We start from the raw sequence: 25,919 nt of genomic DNA, 5'->3' as shown, positions 1-25,919 counted from the left end.
CCAGGAAGCTAGTCAGCTATTTTGGGGCTTCCCAGTGACCTCCAGGCCAGCTCATCTTTTCTGACTTTCAGTATTCCCCTCCTTACATTGTTTTCTTTGCATTTACCCACCTTCATCTTCTGGACCATTTTCATGTTACCCACAGTTAGCCTTTTATAACTGACTCTCCATTTCTTTTTGGTGGCATCTGTAATTCTCCAGCTGCTTCTACAGGTTTCTAAAACCTGAACCTATGTAAGAATTTAGTCATGTTCATCTGTAAACATCTATAGACCCCTGACCCTGACCCAAGTTTCAGAATTACTGTGACTTAGCTTGGATTGCCTCTCTGGACTGACTTTAGTGAGACTGGCTCCATCCTGAGATGTGATAGAATGGTAGCTTACATTCTTGCTGGGTCTGGGCCAGGGGTGATCATTTGTTCATTTTTTTCCTTTTGTCTTCATTCTGATAAGTGCCTACTCTATGTGAGGCTTCAAAGGGGAAGAAGATAGTCTTTCTTTAAGGGGAACTGAGACTGCATGCACTGGCTATGAAGCTGGTTGGAAGTGGCCAGGTTTATGAAGTTGTAAGGCTCTAGGGAGAGGGCCAGAAAATTTCTACTTTAGAGGGTTTACATCTGACTTGGAAGGGGAGATTTTATGAAGAAGGGAACATTTGAACTGTTTGTGTTTTTTTTTTTTTCCATCTTTTAGGTGATTTTCAGTGCATAGGTTTGCTTTTTTTATTTTATAATAACATAGAATGTACAGGCACTGTGCTAATAAGCCCTTTACATTTATTCATTTTCTCATTTTATTCTTTAGTGTAATTTTCCCCCACATAGTTATGGTCATAATATATCTATTTTTAAATTAATTATTATTGGAGTAGAGTTGATTTACAGTGTCGTGTTAGTTTCTGCTGTATAGCAAAGTGAATCAGTTGTACATATATTTATATCCCCTTTTTTTTAGATTCTTTTCTCATATAGGTCATTACAAAGCACTGAGTAGAGTTCCCTGTGCTATATATGTGGTGGGTCTTTATTAGGTGTCTGTTTTTCATATAGTAGTGTGTATGTGTCAATCCCACCTTCCCCCCACGTCCCCCTTGGGAACCATTAGTTTGTTTTCTATGTCTGTGACACTATTTCTGTTTTGTAAATAGGTTCATTTGTACCATTTTTTAGATTGTACATACAAGTATTATGATATGATATTTGTCTTTTTTCTGTCTGACTTACTTCATTTAGTATGACAGTCTCCAGGTCCATCCATGTTGCTGCAAATGGCATTATTTCTTTCTGTATTATGACTGAGTAATATTCCATTGTATGAATGTACCACTTTATCCCTTCCTCTGTCGGTGGATATTTATGTTGCTTCAATGTCTTGCCTATTGTGAACAGTGTACAGTGAACATTGGGATACATATATCTCTTCAAATTATGGTTTTTTCTGGATCTGTGCCACAGTGGAATTGCTAGATCATATGATAGCTCCATTTTTAGTTTTTTTATGAAATCTCCCTACTGTTCTCCATAGTGGCTGAACCAACTTACATTCTTACCAATAGTGTAGGAGGGTTCCCTTTTCTCCACACCCTCTCTAGCGTTTATTGTTTGTAGATTTTTTTTGATGATGGCCATTCTGACTGGCGTGAGGTGAAACCTCATTGTAGTTTGTTTTGCACTCCTTCCTTGATAGCTGGGTTGGTAAAAAATCCGCCTGCAATGCAGGAGACCTGGGTTTGATCCCTGGATTAGGAAGATCCCCTGGAGAAGGGAAAGGCTATCCACTCCAGTATTCTGGCCTGGAGAATTCCATGGACTGTATAGTCCATAGGGTTGCAAAGAGGTGGGCACGATTGAGTGACTTTCACATAGTGTATCTTATGTGTCCAATATACCCTGCTGTGTCTACTTTATTTTTTTAGGTTTTCTATTATAAATTATTGGTCATCTTTAATGGCTTCACAATGGAACTTATAATTTAGTTATTATTTTTCCTATTGGATATTTATATCTAGCTTTTCCTATAGCAATAAGAACCACCATTATTGATGCCTAATGCCTGCCAAATACTGTGCTCCTGTGCTAGGTGCTTTACACTTACCTTCAGTTTTCCACACTGCAACCCTAAGAGATAGGCATTACCTCCCATTTTATACATGAGAAAACTGAGGCTAAGAAGTTATAAAATATTCCTAACATCAGAGATACATAAGTAGAAACTAGAGTTCAAACCCAGATTTGTCTAATTCTAAAGACCTTATGTGCTCTTCCTGCTAATGCAGCTGCAGGGAATATTTTTATCATTTATGTTTTTTCTTCATTGTAGGATTATTTTCCTAGGATAGAGTCTCAGCATTAGAATTATCGGTTTCAAGGCTTTGGTCATTTTAAGGGTGTTTATACATATTGCCAGTTGTTTTATAAAAAGACTGTATATATATCCACTTCCACTGAGTTATATCTTCTCCAGGGATGAGTCTGTTTGGATTTGACCACTGAAGGTTAAGATGTGATCAGCATACTCATGTTTTGGTAGATGGTGTGCTTCTAGTGCAGGTCAAGAGGGCCACTTTCCCTATATTGTGCTTGAGAAATTGCAGCATGCTTCTGGAGCCACTCCTGGGAACCAGGAACTTTGTTTTGTGGTTTTTCACAGTGGGATCCATCAGCCTGTTCAGTGAAGGACTCTAGTGAATTCTGGCTTTGAGCTGTACTCATAGATTTTGTAATCACAGTCTTTAGTGTCTCCCCACCCATCCCCAACAAGAACCTGTCTCCTCAGGAGTTTGCATCAGGGAAGAGGCAAACTTCTCTTCCAAGCTGAGCCGATCTAAAAGAGGACATTAAATGCATCTAGTTACTACCAAAGTGACCTGATCCAAAAGAATGAGCCAAAATCATGGCATTCCAGGAAAAGTTGTGGAATTGACCTTTGTTTTCTGCCCTTCTTCATTCAGTATCTTCTTATTAAATTTATTTTCTTTTCCCTATGTTGGGAAAAGTAACTCACACCCTCCTCCCCCTATCATAGACACACAAAACCTAAGAAACACTTTCTCCTTTTTAGAGAAGAGATATGTGATCCTAAGAAGTCAGGACCACCCTCACTCCATCACCTACCCCTTAAACTCAAGGAATGTTTCCTGAGAGTTCTTCCATCTAAGGTCCTGACTGACTTTCGTGTGTTCCCCTTATAGCACCACAGGGACCTTGAGAGGTCACTGATCCATCTGGCTGCCTCAGGATCCCTCCTCGGTTGCTGTCTGGGGACAGCCGTGTACATCTGAGGTTTCCTCTCTGTTTGGTTAGAGGCTTAGTCCCCTGTGTGTGTCATCTAGGCTAGGGTGCGGTGAGGGGGCCTTGTGCTTAATGGGAGATTTCTAATTGCATTGACCGCTGAGAGGGCTCTGTGAGTGTTGATTAGAGTTAAGCCCAGAGTGGCTGCTAATGTACATTCCTGACTGATAGGGACCAGATAATGTGCTCCAAGCAATATTTTTAACCTGTAGGAGATATGGAAGCTTAAAAGAGTTAAGCTTTTTTGCTACTTTTGGTGACACTAGGTGCTAAATTCCCTGCTGACATGAATAGCACTGGATTCTGGGTATTATCAACAAACAAACAACAACACACACCTTCCCACTTTGAAGTCCTCTTCTTCAATTCTCCCTTCCCTTGGATCTTTCTCTTTTACTCCTGTCTCTCTAATTCTACTCTAATTCTGTCTCTGTTCTCTCATACTGGGCCTTGATCTTCTTCCCTCTACCTGCCTCTCCAAAGTAAAATCTTGGTGACAGATAGGAAAAGGAAAACCCAAAAACACAGGAAGGTTACTGAGAGAGGTGAGCCTCCCCTGCTAATAGCTTCTCAGTCGGATCCCAGTTGAGGAACGTGATACTGATTCCCTAGTATAGAACTGGCTGCTGCTCAAGGGTTCTCAGGTGGAAGTGAGAGGGTGGTTAGGATTTGGAGCTGATGTCTCTCCAGGTGGTAGGTAAGGCAGAAGCTGGAGAGGCCCCTCTGTGCTCCCCAGAGCTCTGTGTGTGCAGGACAGAAAGATTCTCCGTTCCCACACCCGCTTGGGACAGGGACTCTACCTGGTGCATCTTTCCAGCCCCCCAACCCGATCCCAGGCAATGCCAACGAGAGCATCTCCTCTCCTGTTTCCAGGTATGGCCTTTGGCCTCAGGCCGGCTGGGGCAGTGCTTACACACCATCCAGACTGAAGACCGAGTCTGGTCCATTGCTATCAGCCCATTGCTCAGGTAAGGGAGATGTTTTGGGGTATGATTTTGTCCTGTGAAATAATGCTTTTATTTTACAAAGCAGGTGGGCATCATCAGGAGAGGCTTGGGGCCCATGTCCACTTGGGCGTGTGTGCAAAGTCATGTTTGTGGAGTAGATTCATTGACAAATGTAGCAGAAGTGCTGATTTTGATGGTGGCTTTATCTTATGCTTTGGCCTGACTGCTGTTTCTCTAGTTTTACCTGTGACTAAGTGAGCTTTGCATCCTGACTTCTGCTTTCTAGGCTTTCTTAAACCGAGGCAGAGCCTCTCCCCATGGACGCCCTCTCTGCACCTGCTTTATCAGAGTGTTTGCCTGGTGTCTTCTCCCACTTCCTTTACCCTTCACTGCCCACCGAATGATCAATGGGAAAGCTGTAGGGCTGACACCCTCCAGTGTCAGGTTTAAGTCAGTCACTTGTTTTAGGAGAGAGTTGGTCCCCCTCTTTGCTCAGCTCCCTTCAGCCTTTTTCTTCTCACCCCAAGGAGGCTGCACCCCTCCTCCTGCCCTTCCACAGCTCTCTTTCAAATTTTTTTTCTTCCTAAAGAATTAGAGCCGATTAGCCACGTCATTAATTCTTCAATTTGACGGCTGATATAGCAGGACCTGAAACACATTGCTGACCTCAGAGCATGGAGACCCCATTCCTTAGCATATTGACGATGAGAGAAGTTAATTAAAATTCCACAGAGCGGAGGTGTCGGCTAACCTATAAACCTGTCGCTGTTCGGAACAAATCATTCTAGCAATCCTCAGAAAAAGGGAAGGAAAGAGCAGCAGGGAGTAGAGAGGCCTAAGTGTGTGGGAGCCAAGGGTGGAAAATGGAGCTGTTGGGCTCTGGCCCCTCCTCAGTTTCTTCCTAACGCTGCCCCCTTTAAAGCCAGTTAGCCAAGCTTGGGTGTCTGTGGGCTGGATATGTATAAGGACGGGAAGTGACAGGTGAGCTGGTGACTTCATCTTGGTGCTTACCTGAGGACTTAATGCTGGCTTCAGTTGATGGGTGGGCTGGGGTGCGATTGGTGGCGGAGGGATGCTCTTCAGACTGGAGATGGCCCATGTGCTTCCTGCACGTGGATTTAGGCCAAAGACATGTACAGGCTCCCCAGTATCCCCATCTTCGTATTCCTCTACTCCTGCCACCTCCTCTGGAGTGTGTTAGGCTACCTGTTAACAGGATAGAGCATGGTAGCTGTTGAAGATGATGTTGATAAGAGAGGTTGAAGACAGAGTCTGCCTTTGTCACTAAGCAGTTTTGATCACAATAAACTGATTTTGGGTTTTGTTTTTGTTTTTTTCGGCCACAACTTGGAAGCTGGATTTGAGGAAAGATCTAGCTTCTTAATATTACTAGCTCTGCTCTATAACCACCACTGCTACCAGCAGCTAACATTTATTAGTCATGTGTTCTATGCCAGATCCTTTGCCAAGTCCTTGATAGGCAAAACCGAGGTCTCATGTTTTCCTTGCATTCTCCTTAAGAGTTTTCTTGGTGTCCTTACATCTTGTCCTCTTGGTGTGCTTTCTTGCCCCGGGATGATTCCTTCACTCACTGTTGAGATGAACTTTTTCCCAAGTCCACAAATGATGTTTTGGACTATTTTAAAAAGTAGTTTGCATTAGGGATATTGTTGTTTTACTAAATGACCAGAGTATATGTTGATATTCTCTCTGCTGTTTTTTGTCTTACCCCCAAAATATATTGGGATAGGGATTTTTCATCTTAGCATTAGATCCATTTCTTTTTACTATGTCAGTGAATCTGAATCTTTCAGTAAACTCATACATTTTCCCAATCTGGAAAGACATTGCCTCCTAGGTGGAGGGCCTGCTCTGGAAATCTGAAATTCTGCTTTGCCACTGGCAGAGTGGCCTTGGGTAAATGCTTGAAGCCATGGTGTCCTCATCTGTTAAATATTAATACCATTTCTTTCATAATCCTTACTAGGTTATTGTGAAGATGATCTGAAATAATGAATGTGAAAATACTCTACAGAGCTTAAAAGGCTAGAATCTTATGTCAGCCAGAATATCTCCTGCCTGGTAAAGCATTTGTTTAGCAGCTTTGACTGCTCTCGTGTCTCACCCTTCCCTCGGCTTCTCCTGGCCCTTGTGGAGTTACACTGCTCTTTTGCAGTCTTCTTAAGGTGAGGACTTAGCAGGAATCTCTTTCCTTTCCTTTTCCCCCGTGGGGTTCCTGCCCTCCATGGCTGCCTTCTGTTCCCCTCCCAGCTACCTTTCCTGTTGAGTGTGGTCGTCATTGTCACACATGTGTTGTGGCCATGATCCCCGTTGTGAAGAGCATGTGAGCAGGTGGGCAGCAGCCGTCCTCCAAGGTAGGTGCTCCTCACCGGCCTGACAACAACTCATTCCCCCACGGCTCCTTCATGTAGTGAGAAGGAATCTGGTCATTTGGGAGACCCAGCACATCTCATTCTCTTTCTTCTATTTAAAATAACCTGTCAGAGCTATTCATCATGTTTATCTTTGATGCTGGGACTTATCTGCCTTCTTTTCCTGTGTGTGTACTTAGAAACTTGTAGTATGAAATGTGAAACCTCAAGCCCTAGGCTTAATTTGAGGTGTTCATGACTGAGAGAAAGCAGGTATTCTGTCCCGTGTCCAAATGTCAACGTCTTCTTCCTTCCTTGACCTTGAGTTCTTGATTTGTAAACACTCTTGGAGGATGACATTTAATACCAGTCATGTGCTTAGAGCCACGTTTAAGTACTCAAAAAACACAGAAGGAAAGCCAGTAGGCTTCAAGGTGGTAGGCAAGCACCTTTCCCTCTTCCTCCTATATGCCTTCCTTGTACCAACATCTAATAACATCTTCTTGCACCAACACTAGTGACTCTGTTTTTAGGATTTGTGACTTATAGATGCAGCCCTCTTCTGGTAGAGGAGGCCAGTCTGGAGCTGTGTGATGAGTGTGAAGAGGACAGGTTGAGGTGGAAAAGAAGTGAGATGCTGGCGGTGGAAGGGCACATGTCTGGGTGTAATTGTGGGGCCCAGCTGGTCTCAGGATATATCTCCTGAGGTCACATGGAGTTTTGAGCACTTTTCCATGAGTATCACAGAAAGGCAGAGTTTTTAAAATGTACAGTATATTATATTGCTCTTAAAAGTTTATTTCTAGCTGAATAAAGTTAGTAAGTACTCAGAGTAGGGAAATTAATAACTGTTAAAGACTCAATTTCATCCCTCTACTTTCCATCACTTTTTTCCTCACTCCCTTTCCTCTGTGTCCCCTGTGTACAGATTGAACACTTGCTGTGGGGTGACTCTCCCAAGGATCTTCCTCAATGGTGGGGAAAGATGGGGGCACAACTGCGATGGTTGCTTGACAATACTAAGTGCCTGAAACTAGTGTGTCTTGGTTGAGGAACAGAGAGGGGCATCCCCTTCCTGGCAGATGGAGAAACTGAGGCTCAGGGAAGGGTGAGTGTGGGATAGGGCTGAAGAGGCTCAGGTCTCCAGACTATTGCAATGTACTGTAGTGCTCAGGGAGGGCCATGAGGCAGGCCTCTGGGTCACTGCAGTGCCTTTACCCACCAGAATCTTGCACAGTAGCTGTGGCCCTTGAAAGGCTCAGTGGGGACCTGGGAATATTCCATTTCTGGAGGCTAGAGTTGCGATAGAGAGGGGAAGGGGAGGAAGGTGGTATGCAATCACTGAAGCTCACTCACATAGCTGTGAATGCTCACCCCATCCCAGGAGTGCCAGTGCACGTAGATCTTCAGTGCGCAGGGCCCTTGCAAGCTGGCTGGGAGGGGCCCTGGTGGCAAAATGAGTCTGGAGCCCTATCACCCTGTTTGCCTAGGAGGGGAAGAGACAGGCACCCACAGCTCCTCCTTCCTCTGCAGACACCGTATTTGTTATTGCCCTCCAAGAAAACGGAGATGCTCAGCAGAATCCTTTCCCCATCTCCGAACAACTCTTGCTATCATGTGAGTGAGTGTGGTCAGGAAGGCTTCCCAGGACACTTGGGTTTTAATCCCTTCTCTCTTGTTTCTGTCATTAGGGAAACATATGAGTGGTATAGGCGTAGAAACTTGACATAGCTGTGTTATTAAATATACAATATAATTTTGTGTAACTTTGCTCGCTGTGGTGGCCTGTTTGTTTTTGGGGGGATTAGTCCAAGTCTGCATGAAATGTACCGATTCAAATTTGTAAAGTGAGTTGTGGCCTCTGGGGGCTTTTGATGGAGGAGCTGCCCCTTCTTGCTTCATTTCTCTCAGAGGTGAGGGAGAGTCTGGAAGGAAAGCCATCACTGTGTACTGTTCGGTAAGGGGGTGGATTTCTGTGGAGAGTGGGTGTTTGTTCCCAGTGGCTACAGGGTTTACTGTGTGTTGTGTGTGTGGCAGACACATTCACCAGCCTGTTGAAATACGCCCTTCTTTAGTGAAAGGTAATTGCATCTGGAGTTTTCTCTGACAGAGAGGTTTGAAAGATTGGGAAAAAAAGGCAGCCAACTTTCAGTTTAGATTCTTTTGGTTCCCAGTGGCTCAGCAATCCTTTGGCCCTAGGCTTCCTAGCTCACTCAGTGCTTTTAGGGGAAGACAAATCAAAAGTAAATGTTGTGCCCTTGAGTTTTGCTTTTGCTAGTTGGTGATAAAGAGCTGGTTCCGAAGGGGATCCCTAACCTTGATAACCTGAAGAAAGACTGATGGATGACTTTGTTGTGTTTCACACTGTAGCTGATCGTCCTGATGGTTTGGCCCACAGATTTCAAGATCTGTCTCTTCCCCCTTCCCAGGGCCAGGGGCTTGCTCAGGAAAAGGCACCTTCTGTCAGCAAGGAGGGGCTCAGGGTCTCCCTTTGCCAGGCTGAAGAGCATGCTGGAGGGGGTCTCCTACGAGTGTGCCCTGGATGAGAATGTCAGGGACACAAAGACAGTGTGGACGGGCCAGAGCCTGGCATGGCTGGAAGGGGTAGCAGGGTGTCTGGAGAAAGACGGGAACTCTCTGTGACGCTTGGTGGGCCCACTTGTCCAGACTAAGATGACCTAATATTGGAAAGAGATCGGCATAAGGAAACAACTGAATTGGAGTCTGGTCCTGCTGAATCTCAGGGCAGTGCCCGCCACCCTAGAGTTCATTGCCTGTGCTAAGCCAAGCCTCTCCGACAGACATATCCATCAGTAGCATGGATGAAATGCCACAGGGGTGGGTTTCACTTCCTCATGACCCTGGATTTCTGCCACTACCCAGGGCATATTGGGCACAGAGAGACTCATGTGCTGAGCTGCTGGCCTGAGACCAGCAACCCAACCAGCCCTGGCTGGCCCAGACCCCATTTGTGGGAGCTACTCCTTCCCTGGCCAGGAAGGTTGGCTCAGTTGTGAAGAACTGACTGAAATGAAACACTGCAGCTAGAAGCGGAGGCTGCTGCAGAAAGTGGGATGCTGTGGGCACGAGCTGGTACACTGAGACCCTGCTCCTGCCACAGATACATTTCTATCCCTCAGTCTCAGTGTTTCCATTCTTTCTTTCTCTGCTCTATCTCTGTTGCTGTCTCTCTCCTCCTGTCCTGATCTCTCCCTCTCTCTCCAGATACTTCTTAAGCATTATAGCATGCTAGACCCTGGGGAAACAACAGTGAACTAGACAGCATAGTCTGGTGGAGAGACAGACCAAACTTAGCAAAGATGGTGCCAAGGTCTAAGATGGGGAGCACAATGCGAGGGAGGGATCAGAGTCTTCCTCCACTACTACTGCCTGCTCTTCCCAGCTCCAGTCCCTACCTGTACCGCTATTGCTTCTATCCTTCCTGCATCAGGAAGAAAGATGGCAATTTTCCTTCCTTAGCTGCGGCTGACTTTTCTGGGTTACATGTGTAATGTGCCTCTGTTTTTCCACCTTTGATCAGTGTTCTGCCAACAGATAATTTAGCAATCACATCCCAAGGTGGAAGCACGGAGTTAATGTTAAAATTAGTTGGTTTTTTTTTTTTTTTTTTTACTCTTTAAACTTCAGTGGGTGATGAGGCAGAGAGGGAGGCAGGAGGGGGAAGGGGAGCCATAAATCCTGGAGCTGGTGTTGCTATTCTCTGAGTAGCCAGGAACCCTCTGATGTCCCCACAGCACTTTCATTAACATTTAAATTAAGGGTTTGTTTTCCAGTCTGTTTTACAGGCAGGGTCCTTTCATGGCCCGTCAAATGCAGAGTTCCACCCCCCATCCCCACCCCCTTGCAAGCAAGTTGTAATTGTAGCCACTGCTCTATCCTAACTCTGGGTTGCAGCCAGGAGTTCAAAGGGAATTCCTGGAGATGGAGCTCTGGAGGTACAAGGTGTAACAGTCAGGATGTGGGTGTTTCTCTTCAAATGAAGGCGCTGTGTAGAAGCTCTTTCTCCTCTTATCTGACGTGTGCTTTTTCTCTGCTCTTTTAAGGGACACACACTTCAATCTGACTTGGACCCCTCCCACCCTTCCTTCCCTGGGGCATGAGACAGGTGGAAAAGGGTGCATCCATCTGAGTGGCCTCTCCTTATATCACAAGTTGGGGCCTGGGACAGATCTTTCTAAGATAGAGATCTTCGGGCTTCCTCCTTTTGATTTTTTTCTTTTTTTTTTGAGTCTCAAGAATACTTTCTCCTACCCCAGTAGACTTAAGAAGCAACAATATAAAGCAAATTGCCTTCTGAGGAGAATATATAATATGGTCCATTGGTCCTGAAAAGTATGCTCTAGCATGAACAGACATGTGTACACACATCACATGTAGTCACTAGCTGTATGTGAACATGTGTTTGAAATAGTGTCCTGATGCAGATCATTTAAGGAAACTGTTCTGTGAGGTCTTGGCATTCAGAGGAAACTCTCCTGCACCCTCACAGGGTGAATTTACTTATGTCTAAGCTTCCTTCACATGGGCGTATTGGTAGCATTTGTGGGTGTTTTGAAAAGAAATCCCTGTTCTGTTCTCCCTCCCTCCTGTTGGTCTATAAATGATGAGAATGTGCCCCAAACATGAAGTGTCTCATTATTTCATAACCTCTGAGGGCTTAGTTCGCTCACCACTGGTCTCAAGCTAAATATTATCCCTAGATAGTGGTGAGAGGGGCATTGAAGTCTTTCTCTTTAGAGGCTGAGAATTTTCTTTCTCTTGGAGCCTTGACTTCACTCCTTGAGTCTCTACATCTCTCTTCCTTCTTGCACTAATTTGAACTGCCTGTGACTTACCTGTGGAATTGAAGATGGCTAAGTGTCTGGCCTGCCTGTTCCAGGTAGTGTAGTTAGCAGGTGGATACTTTCATGCCCTGGAGTCTTGCCTGAGGGAATGAGGGAGATGCCAGGTTGACCCCTGTGCAGGTGCTGCTGGGCTCAGATTGCAGACTAGTGTCCAGGCCCCTCCTGGTGGTGATTAATCTGGGACACGGGCCGGCAGAGGCCCAGCCAGGGCAGCTTTGGTCCCTCACTGTGAAGACCTTTGGCTCGGAGACTGAACTGATCTCTGTAGCCTGCTTCGGCTTGAGTTTGATCTGTCAAGGCTAAAGAGGAACCTGATGGTAGGGCGGAAACTTCTAGCCCTTGTCTGACTTATAGCAGTGATCCGTTTCAGTGGTCTCGTCATGATAACATTCGTATATTTAAGATTTCCCCACCTGTTAGCTGCAACATTTAGATCAGTCAAAAGAGGGATCTTCCTGAAATATCTGCACTTTTAGTTTTTTGAGCCAATGGAGCTCACTCTTGTAAGTAGACTAGGGGGTGGAGTGGGCTTTGCACTGGGTCTGAGTGTAAAAGGCAATGATGGGAGTGTGGCTGGATTAGTAATATAATGTGTTTTTGTGTATTGGGGGGTCATGTCAGAAGTGGAAGGATTACCCCATCCTTCTGTAATTATTCATAGGTGGCTCTCAGGTCATTTGGGGCAGATTTCAGTACATAAATTTGGAGTCAAGACTTAAGTTTCTTGTTTTCCTTTTCATTTTAAAGCAAATTTTTTGAAAAGATGTCTTCTCCCCATCACTTCTCCATCTACCAGAGTCCTGGTCCCTGGAACTTCCAGGTGACAGTCCACAGAGTCAGTTATATTTCTTTCCCTTTCTGAGTTTAGGATAGTCCCATGTGACTCTCCTTGGTCATGGGCTTAAGACCCAAGAACAGGAATTCTGCTCTCCATGACAGTTACCAGCATCTGTGAGTCTCTTGAGTTTCATTATTAGAATGAACTTCATTATCAGAGCCCCCTTTGGGAGGTTAGGAGCCTGGAACTTAAGAACTGGAATATTTTCCTCACACCATCAAGGAAGAGAATAGACATCCCTGTGTCCCACTAGCAGTGAGATATGTTGACAGCATTGATGTGGAAAACTGGCTATAAAGATTCTATGATTCATGGAGTTCCCTGGCGGTGCAGTGGTTAGGGCTCCCCTGCTTCCACTGCAGGGAGTGGGGGTTTGATCCCTGGTTGGGGAACTAAGATCTCTCTTGACATGCAGTGTGCCGAAGAGGTAAAAAAAAAAAAAAAAAAAAAAAAGATGCTATGATTCAAAAAGATCTGTGCTGATTCTGAATTTTGCTGGGCTGAATTTCTACATAGGATAACAACGAAGGGTGCACTTATACCTCAGCAAGCCAACAAATATTTTTGCTCTTCCTTCACACTGATACTAAAAGATCTCAGTTGTGTGGAATGGATATCTGCTAATCCTTGTGCCTCTAGTAGTTTCTTAAGCAGGACTTTTTCGAAGTTTCAGATTGTGAACTTTTGGGAGCAGGGTCTTTATTTCCTGTTTTATATAAGTTATGAGCCTTGTACTACAGACGATACCCCTGTGCTTCTGGGGTGCTCTGTTAAGCTGACTACCCAAGATCCTTGCACCCTTTCCCAGCTGGTTCTTGCTCCTCTGTCTGGCCAGGGCATTTTCATAGGGGGTAGCTTATGGCACTGTCTGTGGTGCTGGTCAGATAGGCTTGGCTCAGGCAGAAGGTGCTGGCAAGGGAGGGAGGAGGGAGGGGAGGAGGTGGGCTGGTGGGAGGAAGGAGGGGAGCATGCACATGCAGGAGCCCTGGTAATTGCAAAGGGAATATTAGTCCAAGAGCTGCTGGCCCAGGAAATTGCTTTCTGCGGAAGCTTTCCTTTTTCATAGTTTGCAGTGCAAATTTAAAACATGAATGGGGTACAAAAAAGTATAGGAGGGGCAGGTGGGGTGCCAGTTGGGATGTGATAACACCCAGAATCTTCAGCAGGGCCTTAATTTGCAAAAGAGAATTTCAATATTGAGAGAGAAACTTTTAGGAGATTAAAATAACTATAAATCATATTTTGTTGTGATTTCCCTCCCTCCGCCACACCTTTTCCATGTTATTGTATTCAGACTTGTCTCTAGCCCAGTTCAGCTGCACTGCTGTCTCCTCCTCTGTACCATCCGACAGCAAAGCCATAATCCAGCTTCTCGAACAATGGTCATAGTGGTCACGGTGGAGTATTAATATTTTTATTTTCACAGCATACTGGAAGTAGCAGCCCTATTTAAAGTTGGTGCACTTTAGGCAGTGTGCACACCAGTCCTGGAGCACCAAAAAGCACACCTACTGAAGGCAGGAGCTGGCCTGCTCTGAGAAGGCATGAAAGCCAAGGCCCTGATCCTCTTAATACCAGGGGTAAGATTGGTGAAGCAGAACATGGCGTCCCCAGGCCTTGTTCTTTTCTTGATTTTCCATGCTTAGTCTGTCCCATCTAGAGAGGTGTGACTTTTGGCTTCAGGATGGAGATATTTATGTCTGTGTTGCTTCTTGATGCTTCAGTGGTGTTTGAGGTGGGGATAGGCAGGGCATTATGCTAGCAAAGTGTGAAGCTTCATACTGGCTTCTTTCTAGGAGCTGAGCTAGACAGGAAGACACAACGAGAGGCTGGAAGGCAATGTGGAGGATAAGCTTTCTAAGTATAAATATTTGCCAGTAGTAGAGGCCACTGTGCACCCGTGGGAGTTGTTTCTCTTCCTTTGTTTGGCTTGTTGCACATGTGACGTGTGTTGGTTGAACGGAGTGAGAAGGAAAAGCTGAGACCTGCAAGGTAGAGTGAAATGGACCCCTTTCTGCTTGAGGCCACCAGGAGTGGCCATCTCTCCTTTCTGTGTTGATTGGGGAATTTTGATAGAGATTATTTTGAGTCTGGCCCTGGGTGAGTCCTGTAGTGCCTGATCAAAACTCTATGGAATCTCAGAAGCACTGTTTGCATATAGGACGCTGTCCAGGTTTACTCAGTCATTGCTTAGCACATGCTCCTCATCCTGAACTCACTGCTCTGTGGCCTGCTGGGGCTGTAGAAGGGCCTAGCTAAGAGCATATGACCCACTGTCTCCATTTCTCCTGAGGGCTCTACTCCTGCAGAATGCTTCTCCTGTTATTTTTTGCTTTGTTGCAGTGATAGCATTAGTTGTCCTGGCCAAGCCTGGGCCCCTTTCCTCTTGGGCCTGAATGAGAGAAGACCAGGTGAGGGACTGGAGTTGGGGTACTGTGGTAAATGGCCCAAGAGAAGAGAAGGGTCGGCTGGGCTTGAAGGTGAGATTTGTAACATTTGGCGAGAAAGAGGGACACATGGGTTAAAGTGTTTGAAGCGCTCTACTTTCCCTGGCAAGTTCGAATCTCCTTACTATCCAGGGCAAGCTGTAGTTGAGAATAAAAACAAAAAATTAGCACCAAAATAAAGATTATTGAAAGGATTCTTCACTTATTAGAGATTTGTGGCCAAGATAATCCTTCTTTGCCGGCTGGTAATGGCAGGTCGAGGGCTAAGGAGAGGAAAAGTTAGTTTTAAAATTACATTAGTTTGGGGATTTCCTTGTCAGTCCAGTAGTTAAGACTCTGCATCTCTAATGCCAGGGGTGTGGGTTCAGTTGCTGGTCGGGGAACTACGGTCCCACGTGCTATGTGATGTGGCCAAAAAAAAAAAGGAAAAAAAAAAACACATTAGTTTGGCAGTATCAAAATAAAAATGTGGATACTTTTACATAAATTCCACTTCTTGAAATTTATCCTAAGGCAATAATCAAACAAGTATGCAAGATGTATACAAAAAGATTTATATTAAGAACACATAAATATCTATTAATAAACGTGAGATTGAATATTTTATGGTACATTAACCCAATAGAATACTATATAGCCATTAAAAGGATGATATAGGTGAATATATTTCTTGACTCCCAAAGATGTCATAGTGTTGAATGAAAAAAGGTCACAAAGTAGTATGATAATTATTTGATTATCTTTTCAGTTATTTCTTATGTGATAGATTTCTGCTAACATTTACTTTCTTTTTACTTTTTTGCATTTAAGTTTTTTTTTTTTTTATAATAAGCCTAATAGCAAAAAACAAGTGGATTCTTTACCATCTGAGTCACCAGGGAAGCCCAGAAAAAACATAAATTGCATTTAAATGTCTGTTTCAGTATCAGGTAACAGTAGACAGAATCCTTCCTTTTCCCCTTACACAGTTACTTAAATTAAGGATGCATGGACCTGTATTTATTTATTATTTTAAACAGTTTTATTGAAGTATAATTTACATACATAAAGTTCACCCATTTTAAGTGTACAGTTCCATGAGTTTTAGCAAATTAATAGAGTTGTACAACCACAGTCAGTTTAGAATATTTCCATCTCCCTGGAAATGTCCTTCCTTACATTTACTTTTGCAGCATTAAACATGGTTTCATACCTGGGACCTTTTGTGGGAAAAGAAATGTTTAGATACTGAATATTAAAAAAAAAAACAGTATAATATATATGGGGCTTCCCTGGTGACTCAGCTGGTAAAGAATACACCTGCAATGTGGGAGACTTGGGTTTGATCCCTGGGTTGAGAAGATCCCCTGGAGAAGGGAATGGCTACCCACTCCAGTATTCTGGCCCAGTATTCCATGGACTATACAGTCCATGGGGTCCCAAAGAGTTGGACACAACTGAGTGACTTCCACTTTCACTTTCAATATATATATATGGAATTTAGAAAGATGGTAATGATGACCCTATATACAAGACAGCAAGAGAGACATAAATGTAAAGAACAGACTTTTGGATATGAGAAAATAGCATTGAAGCATGTATATTACCATGTGTAAAATAGATGACCAGTGCAAATTCGATGCATGAAGCAGGGCACCCAAAGCTGGTGCTCTGGGACAACCCAGAGAGATGGGGTGGGGAGGGAAGTGGGAGCGGGGTTCAGGATGGTGGGATACATGTACACCCATGACTGATTCATGTTGATGTATGGCAAAAACCACCACAATATTGTAAAGTAATTAGCCTCCATTTAAAATAAATTAATTTTTTAAAAAGTGTAAACTTGGAACTGTTTCTCTATGTAATGCACATATCACTTAGTGTCTACCTTGTAGATGTATCAAGAATACTGCCATGTGCAAGGATACATGAGGAACATGAAGCACAAGAGACAGTTTTTACTATCCAGGGATTTATATTCCAGTTGGGAAAACAATGCATGTACTCTGCAGCTTATTCCAGAATATATACAGTGTGAGTGCCATCAACTGTCAAGGTTATTGATAGGAAATCAGAGGAAAGCAGGAGCTTTTTTGTTAAATCAGGAGAACTTCCTGGGTGACTTGGAGTTTGAAGTGGGACTTAACCAATGGCTCTATTAAATGGCAGAAGGGAACTTGAGGCCAGGGGAGTGGTATGAGGAATGACATACTCAGGGATGGGGAATGTCATTGTAGGTTTGAGTGGTTCAGAGCAGACAAGTTTGGCTGGCTAGGGTGCAGGATTTGTGTAAAGGAGTAGTGAGTAGTATGGCTGGAGGGGAGCTTTGGGGCCTGGTTTTGGAGGCTTTGAAGAGCAGGGTTTAACTTTAACCTGAGGATAACAGGGAGCCATGAAAGATTTTTGGCCAGATTGAAGCAGTTAAATGATTAACGTGGTGGTACAGTATATATAGGATGGGGCTTCCCAGCTGGCTCAGTGGTATTGAATCCACCTGCCAGTGCAGAAGACATGGGTTCGATCCCTGGGTCGGGAAGATCTCCTGGAAGAGGAAATGGCAACCCACTCCAGTATTCTTGCCTGGGAAGTCCCATGGACAGAGGAACCTGGTGGGCTATACAGTCCATGGGGTCGCAAAGAGTGAGTCGGGACTTAGCAACTAAACAACAACAGTGTATAGGATACTCTGGAGTGGGGGAGACTGAGGCTGTTTGAGTACTTTCCGGGAGTGCACTTTGTGAGCAGTGAGGGGCTGGTTTCCTGAGGACACTGGGAAGACACCGTTGGATTCAAGAGAAACAGGAAAAACTCTGTAGGTGGTCATGACTGCTTGTGGGGGAAAGACCTGCAGGAGGACCTGATGGCAGGAGGGGGCCAGGGCTTTGAGAAGATGGGGTTCCATTTGAGGCAGTGAAGGGATAGTCAGTCGCCTTGGCCAGAGACAGCCAGAGTGGTGGCCTGGAACTCAGACACAGGGTTAAGATGTGGGAGGCTTCAGCATGGAGACAGCAGTTGAAATAACAGGAGAGATTAGCACCAAAAGGGGAGCTCAGAGAGAAGTAAAGACAGCTGGGCAGGAGGAAACCAAGAAGCAAAAGGTTTGCTCACAGAGGCAGGTGGAAAAGTAGGAGCAGAGGGAGGAGGAGAGGGGCAAGGCATCCCCAAGAGTAGATGGTAGGCACTGGAAGGTTTGGGGGCAACTTCTGTAAATGCTCCATATCTTGCTTGTGATGCCGCCTCCCTGTTCTAAGTGACAGAGAAGAGAGAGAAGAGGAGAAGGCATAACTTGATTGATGGAGGTTTGCAAGCATTTTATTCTCCTTGCTTGATTTAAACCTTTTATAATTTTCGTCCCACAAAAAGTCCTGAGTTTTGCTTTCTCTCAAGTTCTTTCCTCTGGTTCCTGTTCTCTTCTCTATTGTTGTACCCTATGGTTATGTTTTCTCCTCAAGGGTTGCCTACTTTGGGCATTGTAGTATTTTTTACCTCATTTCACAAAACTTCTCAGTGTAAGCTAAGTTTTGGGAGGGTCAGCAACTGAGCTGGTGATGCTGAGTGACATTGTGAGAGAGTATCTTTCATCCCAGTTTTTTTCTCCATGTGTAGTAGTATTCTGGGCAAAGCAAGAGAGGCTGATATGGAGAAAGAAGAAAGCCAATCGACCACTTGGCCATTTGGAGAGATTTGGCATTAGAGCCATGGGGACTGCCCAGACTCTGGTCTTGCTTGGGCAGCTACGCCTGTCCAAAAACTTTTTCTTTAAAGAGAATTAAATAGAAGCTTTCAAATCCTCCTTGGGTTTTTGAGGGTAGTAATTCCAGGGGCTTGTCAGTTGTGTTTGAAGCTAGTGGTGAAGAGGGCGGAGTGAGGAGAAGCGAGGGGGTGGAGATGGGAAGCAGAGTAGGAATCAGAGAGAGAAATTTTATTGAGGGAGAGTTTGCTGGGTTTATGGGAGGGAATCTCTCCCCTCCTCCCCAGTCGGGTTTGAAAGGGCCGGTGAATCTTTGATTAGGTGCAGGTCAAAAGAATTTACACATTGTGACCTTAATAACTAGAGGTGATTGGCAGGCGGGCTGTGGGGAGGGGGCAGCGGGCCTCTTTCATCTCACTTAGCACAGAGGAGAGACAATGGGCCAGCCGATTTTCCTTGTTGTCCCTTGTTTGAAAAGGTCTGGTGTCTCTACTAGGTACCTGTGACATGGGGGTCTTGATTGGGGTCTCATAAAGGCCCCTGTCAGTGTGTCCAAAGGCCAAGAGTACAAAAGCAAGCAGTGGGTGGGGGTCTCAGCTGACCACTGAAGAAGGGAGGGGAGGGCCCGGGAGTCAGTGGAGGGAGAAGCAACCCCCGAGGGGAGCCCTTATAGAAGGAGGGGAGGAGGGGGGTAGAGAAGGGCCATTTTTGTCCCTAACTCATCAAGCACATCTGCAGAATTGTCCAAGCTGCTGCCTCCCAGTTTCAAAAGAAAAAAATGATCGTTTGATAAACCGTCTCCGATTCACCACTTTCTCACAAGGGTGGGAGACCCAGCCCTGACCTCTGTATGATTTCACATCAGGACTGGGCTTTCTTTCCCCCACCCCCAAATTGCTAGAGAAACTTTGAAATGTATCCTGTGGCTTTCTCTCTCTCGTCTTCAAGCGGCCCCCCCCCCCCCCCCCCCCCCCCCCCCCCGCATCCCCGTTTCCCACCGTCTCCACCCCACTGGCCTCTGTTTTCTCCCTGGGTGCTCCGGAGTGTAGGCGAGTAATTAGTCCCCTCTTTCTGGGGCACAAAGAAGCCAGGGTGTTTGGTGGGCCCCTTCCCACCGCTCACAGGGCTGGGGGCCTGGGGGAAGAACCAGGTGGCATGTGCAGCGCGTTCCAAGCCTGTGCAGTTGAGGGGGCGCAGGGCCGGGGCTTAGGGACTGGTGCACTCCTGCTTCTCGAAGGAATGTGCAGAGCCGCGCGCATTAATGGTCCCCACACAATGCTTGCATTTTTTTTTCTAGGCGGAGGCATCTTCCCTGTGAAAAGGCCACCGAACCTGGAGCCCAGGCGGGCGCTCAGGCTGCGGCAATGCGTTCTTTCCCACCCTGCGCTTAGTCACTTGGAGCTAACATGGGAGACCAACAGGCCGCGTCTCCCGAGAGCCCGATCTTTGTATCCGATGTGTGCTCCCCCTCTGCCCTGTCAGTTTTGTGTGTTCACGGAGTGTTGATTTTAATGCGGGCCTGTGTTGGGCTGGGAGGCCAGGCTGGAGGGGGGGCTTGGGTCTTTGTCTTGCAGGGCCTCCTCTTCTTGGAGGGTCTTGGGCCCCGGAGGCTAGTGGCAGATTTGGGAGGTAGGGTGAGATGCCAGCTCTGGCTGGCAGAGGATTCCCCCGTCCATGCGTCTGTCACAGACCACCGTGGGGTGCCTGGAAAACAAGAGTACCTCGGGATGCTCAGGCACACGCTTGCTTGCCCTCCCCCCTCCCCCCGAGGTGGGTGGTTAGTTCTACCACGTAAGGCTGCCAGCTTGAAGTGAGTTATACCCCCCTTGTGACTGAGCCTGGCAGAAGCACAGATTGTGAGTCTCAGGGAGACAGGGCAGGGCCATGTCTTCAGGGGTCAGAGGAGGTGGAGGCAAGCAGAGGGGTGCTCAGAGAGCACTAGGCTGCTACAGATGACCCAGCAATTGGGAAGGGTCGGGGGCGAAGAGGACTGGGCAGAAAAGAGGCAAAGTGTCTGGGGGAGCATCAACAGATCCTAGATGCTCATCTTCAGCGGTTAAGGGGAGAGTCCCTAGAAACCAAGGACAGAATGGAGGCATTTTCTCCAGTGAGAGGACCTGGGGCCCCATCACAGGTAGACCCCCTAGGGGTGGTCCACTAGGATGTCTTTGGTCTTTACCATTTGCCTCGCTGAGTATAACCAAGTGCCGGGAGCCGGGAGAGAGGGTCTTTACCCATTCTGGGCTCCTCACTTGGCTGGATGCCTATGCATAAAGAAAGGAGACTCTGGGAGCTCAGCCTGGTTGTGGCCTGCGGTACTTCTGGGGAGAGGGAAACCTTGAGGTACCTTTGAGTCAGGGAGCTGGTGGGGGAGGACCTGTCCACCCCGCACCCATGGCCAGGCCGTGGTCCTAGCATCTGGTATGGCCCTGAGGGTGTGGCCTTCATCTTAGGAATCAGGTTTTTAGAAAGGGACAGTGTGCTCACTTTCCATATGATCAGAAGGCAGAGATGTGGGCTGGCTACTGAGATGAGGTGGCCCCGGAGGGGCATCCTGCCAAGGTTCCCGAGCACAGGGACTCCTCTGTGCTACTGTTGGCAACCCATTGAACTGTCTCGAGGATTGGTGCCAGTCACACGCCAGGCCTGATGAGGGGAAAGAAGCTGGAGCTCCAAGGCCTTTGAGGGGCCTGAGTCCCAACGGGGCCCATCGCTAAGGAGCTTTGGGTTACTCCGTGGCAAAACATTTCTTTCATTGAGAAACAGACACACGGCAATACGCACCCCCTCTCTTTTCCTTTAACTCTTCTTTTCCCTTAACTTACCCAAATGCTGTTCCTCCCTTCGCTTCTCTTCTACTTTGAGGACAGCTCATAAAGAGACTGAAGGAGACAGATTATGTGTATGAATGTGATGATAAAGAGAAGGGGTGTCAGGGATGGTCGGACTGGGGTTCCACGGTTACAGAAAACACAGTCACTCCCCCCAGGTTGTCCTGCCAGGGCCTGGCTGGGAGGCACCAACAGATCATAACCTTTAAATGCAAACTCGATAGAGGAGAGAGATGGAAGTGTGGAAACAAATTAGATATATCTATAGGGGGTGTTCAGTTGGAGAAAATGAGCATTTCTTACTAAGTGGAGCACTGGGCATTTCATTATTAAGGTTCATTATAAAGGGAAGAGTTGTACCAGGCCTCTTTGGGGATTCCCTGGGCTGTTTTTTCCCCTTTAAAAAGTATAATTGTATTTAGGTTGGAGGAAGAGGCAAGAATTGCTCTTAATAACTTTGTAGAGTGCCTGGAATTTCAAACAGAGTTTGGAGCAAGGTGGAGGGAGAGATGGACCAGTGAAGGTTGCTCAGAGTCCTCCCTCATTCCTTGACAATATAAGCCCTGGTTGGGGTGGGGACCTCAGTTCTGGAACTAAGACTGAAGAATTTGGAATGACAAGAAAAATGTTGATCAGAAACCCTGCTGTCCTGGGAGACCTGATATTTGATCATCTTAACTTTTGTATTAAATTACAAAATGGCCGAATGCAGATGCAGTGCAATAGTTTAACATAACTGCTATTCCCTAGAAAGCATAGACCCTTCCCCTCTGGGGCCAGGGGAGCAGTGGATTGGGCTATGCTGGCCTTTAACTGGGCCTGGTTCAATGCACAGTAACTTCTGTCTAGGCAGGTCCTCCCTGGTCCATAGAGGATTATCTAAGTCAGTCAGATCAGCTTGGCTTTAAAGTTCGACTCCTTTTCCTACTGCTGCTTCCCCAGGGCTCATGTCCAAAGTATGATCAGTCCCCAAGAAAACTCTGGTCTAGGGTGCTTATTAAAGACATATCTTGTCTAGGTTCTGGGTAGTCAATCAGATTATCTGGTATTCTTCGGGAAGCTGAGAAAAGATACTATTGGTCATGGGAGAGTTTTTCACAATGGCTGGGGTCCTAAGAGCAGGAGTACAAAAATCTCATTTAGAATCATTGCTGCTTGTCACTTCATCAAAGGACTAGAGTTTTTGCTTTTTCCCACTCAAACCATCTTTTCTTTTTAATCCACAGGTCTCTGCCTAAGCCCAACCTCCCTGAGGTTCCTGGGACTTTAAATACACAGGATGTCTTCCTGTGGTGGGTAGACCTGATCCCTTTCTCCAGGTGACTGGATAATTTATGAGTTCACTGAGCACCTGTAGGAGGCAGCTTATTTCTGTCTTCTCTCTCCTCCCTTTTACCCCATTCCTCCCTACAAAAAAGGGAAAAGTTTCCTTCTATGTACTTTCCACTTTTCCAAAGAAAAGGAGAGGAGATGATCAGAGAAATCAATTAGCCGTTAATGAAAATGATCTGAAATAGATAGCCAGTGCTAGGTTTTTAATTTTGGGGCACAGGTCTGGTACCCTTCTCTTTGCGGCGCTGTGTGTACACCTCTGCCACCTGTCTCTGAGCCTGTGCATCTGTAAAGTGTGTGTCAGGGTGTCAGGCGGGTTCCTTGGTCTCTGGGTGCCCCCACCCACAAGCACAAACCACCTGAGCTGATCCCACGGGGAACCGTCTGCCTTAACCTGCATTACTTTGTATTGATGTCACTGCTTCTCCTGGGTCAGAGTCACCTCAAGAAGACAGCTCAACATAAGCGAGTGTATATTTGTGTGGATTCTGGTTTTAAAACTTTATTTTTGTCTGCTCTGGGTCTTCATTGGTACTCAGGCTTCCGCTAGTTGTGATGAGTGTGGGCTACTCTAGTTGCGGTGTGGTGGCTTCTCTTGTTGCAGAGCGTGCGCTCAGTAGTTAGAGGCATGTGGGCTTAGTCGCTACATGGCATGTGGGATCTTCTTGGACCAGGGATCGAACCTATGTTCCCTGCATTGGCAAGTGGATTCTTATCCACTGTACCACCAGGGAAATCCTATGTGGATTCTTCAAGCCACTGGGTTTCATCATTTTTTCTTCCCTAGAGCATCGAGGAGGAGCTCTGGACCTAGTTATTGAGTTTCTGGCAATCACTGTGTTTCCTGAAGTTTTTATTTTTTGTTCAGGTTATCTTTTGCCCAGTCTTTTTCTTGGGACTCTCCTTCTCTGTGAATTTTCCTTCTGTTGATGGTGGAGTGCAAGGAAATGCTGTTTTCTGGAAGAATATGTGTGCTTCTCAAGCAAGTCACAGGGGGTGCTGTGGTCACGTGGGAGAACATGACTTGAGCGCAGAAGAGGCAGCAGCTGTTGAGGTAGGAGAGGCCCAGGACTGTACTGGTAGCAGCTGACCCAAGGGTTCCAACCAGCCTCATCAAAAGGGTCTAGACTCCTTGGCTGTTCCACAGAAGGAGCAAGGAAGGGGAGGGGAAATGGATTCTCTCGAAACCTTTGACTTGAGAATACCTCAAGTCAGCAGCAGCCAATAGTACCCCATACGTGGCACAGGTTCCTTGTAGCAATGAAAGTCTGAAGTGAGGTGGGTCATCCAGCCAGTAAATTCGGAACCCAACCTCTGTCAAGTGTGTTTACAAATCTGTGTCATGTCTTTGCATTCGTCTGAAAGGTTTTTGTCCCATCCCAAGTAGCCTAGTGGGAAACAGGAAACTTCAAATCAAATGAGCTTTTAGTATCCTAATGTTTTTCCAAGGAGAAGAACCCATAGTTTTTATAGTTTGTGATTTCAAAAATGCATGAAAAAAATATGCCAACAGAAAGAAATCTGTTCCAAAGCAAGAGTTGGGGATGTGGTGTGAGTGGGTCGAGCTAAACTTTAGGAATTGGATGGGATAGCAGGCAGTGGCTTGGGGAGGGGATTCCCAGGCCCAGTGTCTCCTCAATCTCCTGTGTGAAAAACTCTCCTTTGTCAAAGGCCCAGTGAGAACAGTCCCTCCCTTCTAGGCCATAGGACCAAGGAAGGCCGGGAGTCAGGGCTCTGGGGCCAGGTGGAAGGGAGCCAGCAGAGGCAGAATGACCTGTGAGTGAGGGCTCCTTCCCTGGAAATAATGAAGGAAGCAGATAAGTTCAGGTCCCCATTGGAATCTTAAAATCTCCTGTGTCCATTGCCCAGGTTTGGGGCAAGGAGGACATGATTCTTAGGAATAAGTGGGCTCTGCAGTCGCTGGTATCACACCTCCACTTGGAAAGCCACGAATACCCTTGATTAACAGGACTGCATGGGTGTTTGTGGACCTGGGGAGCTGAAAGTCCCTGAGTCTTGTAGTGGGGTTGACTGAAGCCATGCTTGTGCCCCAACCCCAACCGTGCCCAACCAGGAGGTAGAAAACATCCCTCCTAGCCTCTTGGGACCACCTCTCACTCCACTGGGACTTCAAGTCTCAGAAGAGGGATAGTATGAATTAGGTGCGGTGGGATCACTGTTGGCTACTCATGATCTGAATCCTGGGTTTGAAATTAACTGGATTGCAGAAACAGCTTCTTTCTATTATTTTTTAAAACCACGTAAATACCCCCAAACCAAATTAAAAAACCCCCAAACCTTTCATCCTTCTCCTTCCTGTGTCTTTATTTGCTGGGTAGTGAAAAGTGCTTTCCCTAGCCTCCTTTGGGTTGCTATGCTGAACAAAGTGAGAAACCCAGGGAAGGAGGCAGCTGGTGCCAAAACGACTGGCTGACCTGCTCCCCCAACAACCACTGCCACACACACACCCTGCAGCCCTGCGTTCCCTGGCCTGCCCCGGCCTCCTCACTGTCTGGGCTGCAGCCCAGACAAGCAAAGGCGCCTTGACCAACAACAAGCCCCAGCTTTGTTGGGCCTGTGGGGGAAATGCTTTCTGTAGCTCAGGGATCTCCTCTGAGAACCACCTGTGCCTCCCGGCCTCCTGCCTGGCCTGGGCCTTCTGGCACAGGGGCCCCTGCATTCCAGCCAGGAGGCTGGTGGTAGAGAGTGAGGGGGAGCGAGGGAGAGGCTAAGGGGGCTGTGGTCAGTTTGAGGGTGCACAAATTCCAATCCATCCCTTTAAGGCCCCTGGTTGGCTCAAGGTCTCCTGCTGCCCTGGCCAGGTTAAATTTGTCCTGTCTGTCATCAGCACTGACAGTAGCTTTCTGGGGTAGTCAGCAGGACAGGGACAGGGACAGGGACGGGGATCCGGAAGTCTCTCTTCTTACCCAGCCTCTAGTGTTTCTGGATGGAAACGATATCGATTCCTTTCATTAGGCCATTTCTGGATCAGGAGTCCCCAGTGCCTCTCTAATGCCTAGCCGATGATAGCAATAATGATGAGAATGAGGATGACTGGCATGATTGCCAGCTGAAATGCCAAGCACTATATCAAACACTTTATAGCTCACTTAATCCTTCCAGACTGGTACTGTCACCATCATCAGGCAAGGAAACTGAAGCCTAAGAGAGGTTATTAACATGCTCAGAGTCACACCCAGTAATTAACTCAAACCCGGGTTTGAGTCCCAGCTTCTGACTCTGGAGCTCGTGGCCTTTATTCTGCTACCCTGTCTGCTTCCTGGCCCACAAGGATCTTGCTCTCATTTGGGATTAGAATTTGTTG

At 46.4% G+C, this 25,919-nt stretch overlaps 1 protein-coding gene across 3 annotated transcripts in view; it reads left to right on the top strand.

The window, feature by feature from the left end:
• The window catches only part of FBXW4 (F-box and WD repeat domain containing 4), an 81,862-nt gene that overhangs the window by 23,145 nt on the left and 32,798 nt on the right, over positions 1 to 25,919 (top strand). For all 3 annotated transcript variants that reach the window (XM_070470058.1, XM_020897811.2, XM_070470060.1), the window contains exon 5: positions 4,166 to 4,260. In XM_070470058.1, the coding sequence (XP_070326159.1) occupies positions 4,166 to 4,260 (95 nt within the window). The remainder of the gene's footprint in view (positions 1 to 4,165; positions 4,261 to 25,919) is intronic.

This window comes from Odocoileus virginianus, chromosome 7, assembly GCF_023699985.2.
Source record: "Odocoileus virginianus isolate 20LAN1187 ecotype Illinois chromosome 7, Ovbor_1.2, whole genome shotgun sequence".
NCBI classification, from domain to species: Eukaryota; Metazoa; Chordata; class Mammalia; order Artiodactyla; family Cervidae; genus Odocoileus; species Odocoileus virginianus.
Note: the sequence above shows the minus strand (reverse complement) of the source record. Positions and strands in the feature narration are given on the sequence as shown.